Source organism: Crocuta crocuta, unplaced genomic scaffold (assembly GCF_008692635.1).
Source record: "Crocuta crocuta isolate KB4526 unplaced genomic scaffold, BGI_CrCroc_1.0 scaffold32, whole genome shotgun sequence".
NCBI classification, from domain to species: Eukaryota; Metazoa; Chordata; class Mammalia; order Carnivora; family Hyaenidae; genus Crocuta; species Crocuta crocuta.
In genome coordinates this window covers 7,688,276-7,695,000 of record NW_027529424.1, presented here as the reverse complement: position 1 = coordinate 7,695,000, position 6,725 = coordinate 7,688,276, and the positions used below count along the sequence as shown (strand labels likewise).

Below are 6,725 nucleotides of genomic sequence, written 5' to 3'. Positions count from 1 at the left end.
ATTTGAGTCTACAGTCTCACCAGGAACACTGGATCCCAGTGATGGAGGGAAGATTGCCTCTCCTGAACCTACATGGTCCTGGAGAGCAAAGCCGTGGGCGGGGGCGGGGAGGGAGGAGGAAGGCCACCCTTGCTGGATCTGTGTCTCCACTTACTCACCATGATATGTGGAATCAATTACTTATCCTTATTTTCTTCAATTATAAAGGAAGATAAATATAGCACCTACCTCTCACAGTTCTTTTATAGAAAGAAAAAAAAAAAAGAGTTGAAGATAATACAAGTGAAAATGCCTGGCACCAGGAAGGCTCAATACATCTTAGTTAATGTTATGTTATTGTCTCTGGCCCACAAATGGGAAGGAATCATCTGCAGTGCTTCCTGGCTGGATTTTCTCTGATTCTAGAACTCAGGAGAATTGATTTTTCCACTGACCTGAGCGAGGCTGAGCAGGGACAGCCCCAAGGACAGACACCGTTCCTGAATCAAAGACGTTCGTGAAACACCCCCACAGAAGAGCATTGCCTTTGTACTTGGGGCAGCTGCGTGCCCGAATCCTTTACTGCAATGGATCCTCAATTAGCAAAGACAGAGGGGGAAAGGCTAGCAGTGAATGCTTTGCTCAGAACACCACTGTGTTTCTTTCTCTTGACACTTTTGCTAAACCTCTCCAGCTTTCATTTAAATAAAAAGATATCATTTCAGGAAACTGTACACTGACTTTATTCCTCTGACTTTATTTCTTGCTATAGTTCCCCACCTGGTCCATGATGGAGGGTGATGCTCATCTGTAGGTCCCTCTGTGTCTGAGATGGACAGAAACCAGCAAAAACCAAAGAAAGCACACGCGTCTGGCCCTGACTTGTCCTCACAGCCCACTGACTACCTCTGGCTTTGCTGTTTGAATAACCTCTGGGTGTCCGATCCACCCCCACAGCGCAAGTTTGAACTCCAGAACAAATATTTGTCCCGTTTTGGAACAAAGTTTGAGAGCTTTCTTCTTCTCTTTTCTTCTTTTAAAAAACGAACTCTTCTGCTGTTCCTTTGGACCGGGTTCAGCGAGGAGTGGAGTTCTCCCCCGAGACTCCACACCGAGAGCTTGGCAAAGCCATCCGGCAAAATGAATCGACTCACATGCTTCCTCATCTGCTTCTTCATTTCTGTAACGCAAGGCTTCGAAATCCCCATCAGTGGACTTCCAGAAGTAAGTACTTCCAGAAAAGCTCTTGCTGGTGCCCTGTCCATTTGCCCAGTAGATAGTCTGTGGCCATTGCTATTCAAGGACTGTGGTCTGTGCAGAAAGGAAATTTATGATAAAATTCATCTAAGTAGGAGTGTTCACTGTTCTAATGACTGGAATTCATACTTACTTTGAAAGCATTCATGGGATTTGCAGTAGTATTAAGTCAAATTCAATGGAGCGTCCCCAGAGTGCCACATCTATAGAACACAGCTGCCTACTCCTTATCTAAAAAATGGGGATCCTTGATCTACCCCAAAGGTGCTAGAAGAATTAAATGACGTCTGTAAACTACCCAGCGCAACGCAAGCACTAGGAAGCACTTAATAATTATTAGCTGTGATAAGGATGCCTCACCACTATCAGTATAAGGAAAGTCATTAACACCATTGTTTTTCATACCTATGTGAACCATGAGTCCTGTAATGAGCACATTTTAAATATTCCTGTTGTGGGGGAGATGGCCAGTAGGCTGGCAGGTTGCAGGAATTATTTCCAGAGAGTTCAAGCCTTCCACTTTGGATCCTTGGCCATCCCCAACAGAAGGAAAGTTTTGGACTGAGTCATTCTGAAAGTCATGCAAGAGTTATTCTGGTGCCAGAAAAGTGACGTGTGTTAATGGGAATATCGTAGGAGATGGAGAGGCTTTGCAGAGTGGATTTCCCACAAAAATGCCAAAGAACAGGATGGCATATTTGCAGGGGGAAAAAAAATCACTCTGTCTGCTTAGAAACGGTCTTATTTTCCAACACGTTAAGAACCACCAGAGGGTGTTGGAAATCTCATTGACGGAGCCAGGGATCAAAGTCAAGACATCCAAATGTGTTTGTGCTTTTTCAGTCACTTCTTTCTGGCATTCCTTTCCTACCATTTTAAATTGGAGGAGTCCTATGGCCGCGTTTATCCACTCGCACATTTGCTGATGCCAAGATCCAACCAATGCCTCTCCCAGACCCCACCTGATCACTGGGTTACAGTGACCCCCCACCAGAATGCACCATCGTCTTCTGGCAAACGAAAGAACGTATTCGTCCAACAAATTGGAGGATAAGAGCCCCCATTTAGTCCCCTCTGAGACATAACTAGCAAACACAAAAACATTAAAGAAGTCATTTTGTTAAAAAATGGGATTTCCCAGATTTATAGGAAATAAGATAGCAGAACATAACGGATGCCCTTAGGCCCGTCCCTCGCAGCCTCCTTTGTTCTAAATCTTTTTTTTATTAATAGAAATAAATATCCTAAATTCCTTTCTAAGTTTGCAGAATATGGCGATCTCACGGAGCTGGCCCCAGGGAAATTTCAGTTTGTACCAGAGACGCGGAGGTTTCAGGTACAGTAAACCTCAGTCTTCAAAGGGACAATGAGTGAAAGAGATAACGACTGAAGAAGGAGGGAAAAGATTAAGATGCTTTTCGCTAAATTTTCTCAGAGCTTTTTTTTTTTATCACAATGGTCACCTTAGTTCCTTAAAGGATGCATAGCTATGTGTTTCCTTCTAATGTTAAGATTTTGGGATGATATTACTCCCTCATAAGGAGAGATTTCCTCTGAGGAGGGCATTGCTTCTCCCGGGGGAGGCAGACACTTCCCACGGAGCGCACATGCTCCTGGGGCAGTCACTGCTGCCCTGGGGAGCAGCTCAGAGAGTCTGGGGACCAGCCATGTCCAAGGCTGCATCCTAGAGGCCACCAGCAATAGCACAGGTGAGTCCTCTAATTCGTAGGGGTGAGTCTCCAGCAAGGCCAGCCAGGGTGTGGCTTCTCCCACATGGAGCCTGTGTGCTGAGAAGGGGGCTGTTTCGTGGAAACCACACAAGGCTGACCAATGGCTTAGTTTGTGTGGGTGTGACTTTTGGACTCCCTAGAAGTCCAGGCTTTGGGTAGACCGGTAGTGTTGAAACCCCATAGGCAAGTTCTCATGCCATCTAACCACAAGAGAGAAAACCTCTTCCCATCACTGAGAACTGCATTCAATAAGTTCAGAAGAAGGTAACTGTTGACCTCATGATGTCACGTGACACCCCCCCTAAAGCTCCATTCATCCCAAATTAGCATAACTAGCCTTATATCCAGCACCTGACTTATCCTATTGCAGTTCAACAGACATTAGATGTTCGCCCTTTGCTTTAAACCCATTCAGCTTTCCATGTCCAGAGGACAATCTTCATGTGGGTAACTCCCTAGCATGGCAGTTGAAGTACAGGACTTTTCACATGCCAGTCACTGCTCTTGGCTCCAGGGCTACCCCAAAGACGAAGTACCTCGAAATCCCTACCTTCACGTAGCTGAGTCCAATGGAAGAGACAGACATGCGTTCCCACTGTCTTTCTTGGAAGGAAGAACTTAGCCACCATGAAAACTTATTAAAAGAAGCTTACCCAGATTTGGGGGTGGGCACGAGAGAGCTAGACTGACAAAAATGCTCCCAGGCTGAGGTCTGAAGGATGAGAAGGCGTCGGGGGAACAGGGAGCCTGGAAGGCAACACACTTAGAGACCTTGTGAATGGCATTCCCAGAGCCCCAGCGTCCAGATTACCGTTCGACTAAGTCAAAAAAATAAGTCAAACAGGATAAAGGTGACATAGGCCACTCAGCGTGTGTTTGGTTGAATATTTTCACTTGAAAATATGTGTTTATATCAAAGAATGATGTGCTTGCAAAGTGGCTGAGAAATGTGTTCAGAGAAACACCAGTGGAGAAATAGTATTCGAGAATATTTGGCATTTATGTCTCGGATCCAGTGAATAAATTATAGATCAGTATTGAAGAGAAAAAAATTTTTTTGATGGAGAGAAAGGAGTTTTTGTCCTCTAGGTAACAAGTAACACACTTTTGAAGAATGATTATCTAACTTCTTTTCACAGAGAAGCATTTCTGGAGAATCTGGAGAAATGATGGTGAGTTTACTTTGATTTTGTTAAAAATTAATGCCTGAATGATTTTCCTGTTACCTATTATCTGGAGATCGATACGGTTGCCTCCTTTGTCTCTATCCCTGAGAGCATTTACCTGACTTTCGAAATAGCCTCTTGCCCAATTCTGGTTAGAAGTGTGTCTGAAATCCAGCATGAGAGTGTAGTGCACACATAGCCAGGACAGATGTCACCAGGAGCTGAAAATGTCGTGTCTCTCAACTGTCCCAGGTTTTGCCAACACCATGGGTTTCATCCAAGCTTACGTATTCATTCCAGCTTAGCCGTTTTAACTTAAAACATGACACCTAACGGCTTTGGAGGTGGGAAGAGACTGTGAGATAGAGCTCCCAAACATGAAGTGGCCCGATTCCCTGAGATGTTCAAAGAAGTCCTTCCTGTGGCGAGAAAACATCAAAAGGAAGTGGTTTACGTTGGCTTCCTGCTCTGAACAGGCAGAAACTTCGAGAAGCATACACTTAAAGGATGGGAAGGACAAGCTTGAGGTTTGCTGCCTGTTACTGAGTTGAAAGGCTTAACCTTGGCTAACGAAGTCTGGCAGATGACCTCTACTATCAAAATAAGCAAATCCTTTTGGAGAAACAAGCAAAATCTCGTGATGGGTCACGTCATTGCCATGGTCCTGAAGAAGCTTGGCAGTCCTCAGGCATCTCCTGACAGATGTGGGCTTTTAGTACCTTGCCTTTGAGCACACTGGCATGCTAGAATTTTTTACACTGGAGCTGCCTTAAATCTGTAGAGAAGGATTGGGAAGGGAGGTCCGGAGCCTTGGACCAATCACTGCATCCACATAGCACTCTCTCTTCATACTCCATTTGCTGCTCACACCCATCAGTGTGTTATAGTTTGTATTTTGTTCTAATTGGGGGAAGGAGAAGAGAAGTGGAAGAAGATAGCGCTGAAACAGATAAGGCAGAAGAAGGCAGATGGCCGTGTGGGGACCACACAGGCACTTCCACCCCACCGTACCCTCGGCTGAGCCCCTCTCTGATGACACAGCCAGGGTCCCCTAAAATCCCTCAAGCCTGTATCCTTTCCTCTGCTAGGGTCCTGCATTTGACGTTATTTCTTGAACTTTCTCGACCTAACCTTGCTCCCCACAACCATTTTCTACTTGCCTTCTCATTTTAAACATCATTATTAATAGTCTCATTGAGCTGAAAGGCATCGCAAGAGATCTTAAAACAAGGCAGGCTTCTGCCTGGAGAATAGTCTAAGTTAGGAGAATGCCTAATAATACCTGAGTTATAGGCCTCACAGCGCCTGAGGATTGTTCATAATAGAACGTAGTGCTCTTAACATCAAATACGTTCTGCATAATTTTCCCATGAGTACCCTTATGCTTTCTTACCAATTACAGGATAATGTTGATCAAGTGACTCTATATAGCTATAAAGTCCAGTCCACTATTACTTCTCGTATGGCCAACACCGTCATCCAGACCAAAGTGGTGAACAACTCCCCACAGCCTCAGAATGTTGTGTTTGATGTTCAGATTCCCAAAGGAGCCTTCATCTCCAACTTTTCCATGTGAGTAACTCCTATATAGACTAGAAGCTGGATACCCTCTACTCATAGAATCAAACCCCCTCATAGCTAGAATGGACCTTAATGGCCAATGCTCCAGTCGCTCTCACTTTCAGAGCTGTGGACCCACTGGATGTGAAGAGTCGTAGTGGGCTGGGTCCTCAGAATTTGTCTCTGTTCAGAGTATCAGAATTTGTGAAGGGTTTGCTTTTCATGCCTAATAAAGGAAAACAAACTAAGCCATCTCTCTGGTAACAATTCTTACTTGTATTTGAATGCGCTTTCTTGTGGGGGGAGGGCTATATGCAGTTGCCCTGGCTTATAGGAAGCCAAATACGTGTGCAGAGCAGTTCCGTGTCACCTGTCATTTATTTCTCCATGAGGAAAAGACATGAGAACTACTGATTAAATCCAATCATGTGTCCAGTGATTGGATTCCTCTATTACACTGAGGACAAATGGCTTATTCAGGTTTGACTTGAATATCTCCTTAATGATAAACTCACTACCTCCCAGAGCAATCCACTCAATGGTTGACAGGTCTGTTAGAATTACTTCTCATACTTAATTGAAATCTGTTCCGTCTCTACCCAGTGGCTTCGGTTCCACACACAAAAAAATTTTTTTTCCTAATTCTCTACAAAATACATAGTGAAGTGTTGGAGGATGAAATGATATGCTGTCTGAGATTGGCTTCGAAATAATCGAGTAGGGGTATAGGTGAAGTGAGACCAGCTGAGTGATGACTGATAATGGTGTGACTCGGGGATGGAGTCACGGAGGTTTCTTATACTGTTCTATTTTTTGTATGTTTAAAGATTTCCATAATAAAAAATATTTCTCAACCACTCCAATGCTTTTTAAAATGAATCGCAGTTATCTTGTCCTGCCTGGTGGCTTCATTCATGAAGGCTAAACCTTTCTTCTTCTTCCAAGTGATTGGGTGGCTTCTACCCCTGATCGTGTAGGCGGCCACCCTCAGAATGCGCTCCACCTGCCCATGTTCTTCCCATGTCCTGTGCCC

The 6,725-nt window shown here is 44.5% G+C and overlaps 1 protein-coding gene across 1 annotated transcript in view; it reads left to right on the top strand.

Moving 5' to 3' along the window:
• Positions 1 to 1,043: 1,043 nt before the first annotated feature.
• ITIH2 (inter-alpha-trypsin inhibitor heavy chain 2) overlaps positions 1,044 to 6,725 on the top strand; it is a 34,264-nt gene continuing 28,582 nt past the window's right edge. Inside the window, exons 1-4 of the mRNA XM_077758407.1 lie at positions 1,044 to 1,203; positions 2,498 to 2,572; positions 4,106 to 4,138; positions 5,535 to 5,704. Of these exons, the coding sequence (XP_077614533.1) occupies positions 1,120 to 1,203; positions 2,498 to 2,572; positions 4,106 to 4,138; positions 5,535 to 5,704 (362 nt within the window). The 5' untranslated portion in view covers positions 1,044 to 1,119. The remainder of the gene's footprint in view (positions 1,204 to 2,497; positions 2,573 to 4,105; positions 4,139 to 5,534; positions 5,705 to 6,725) is intronic.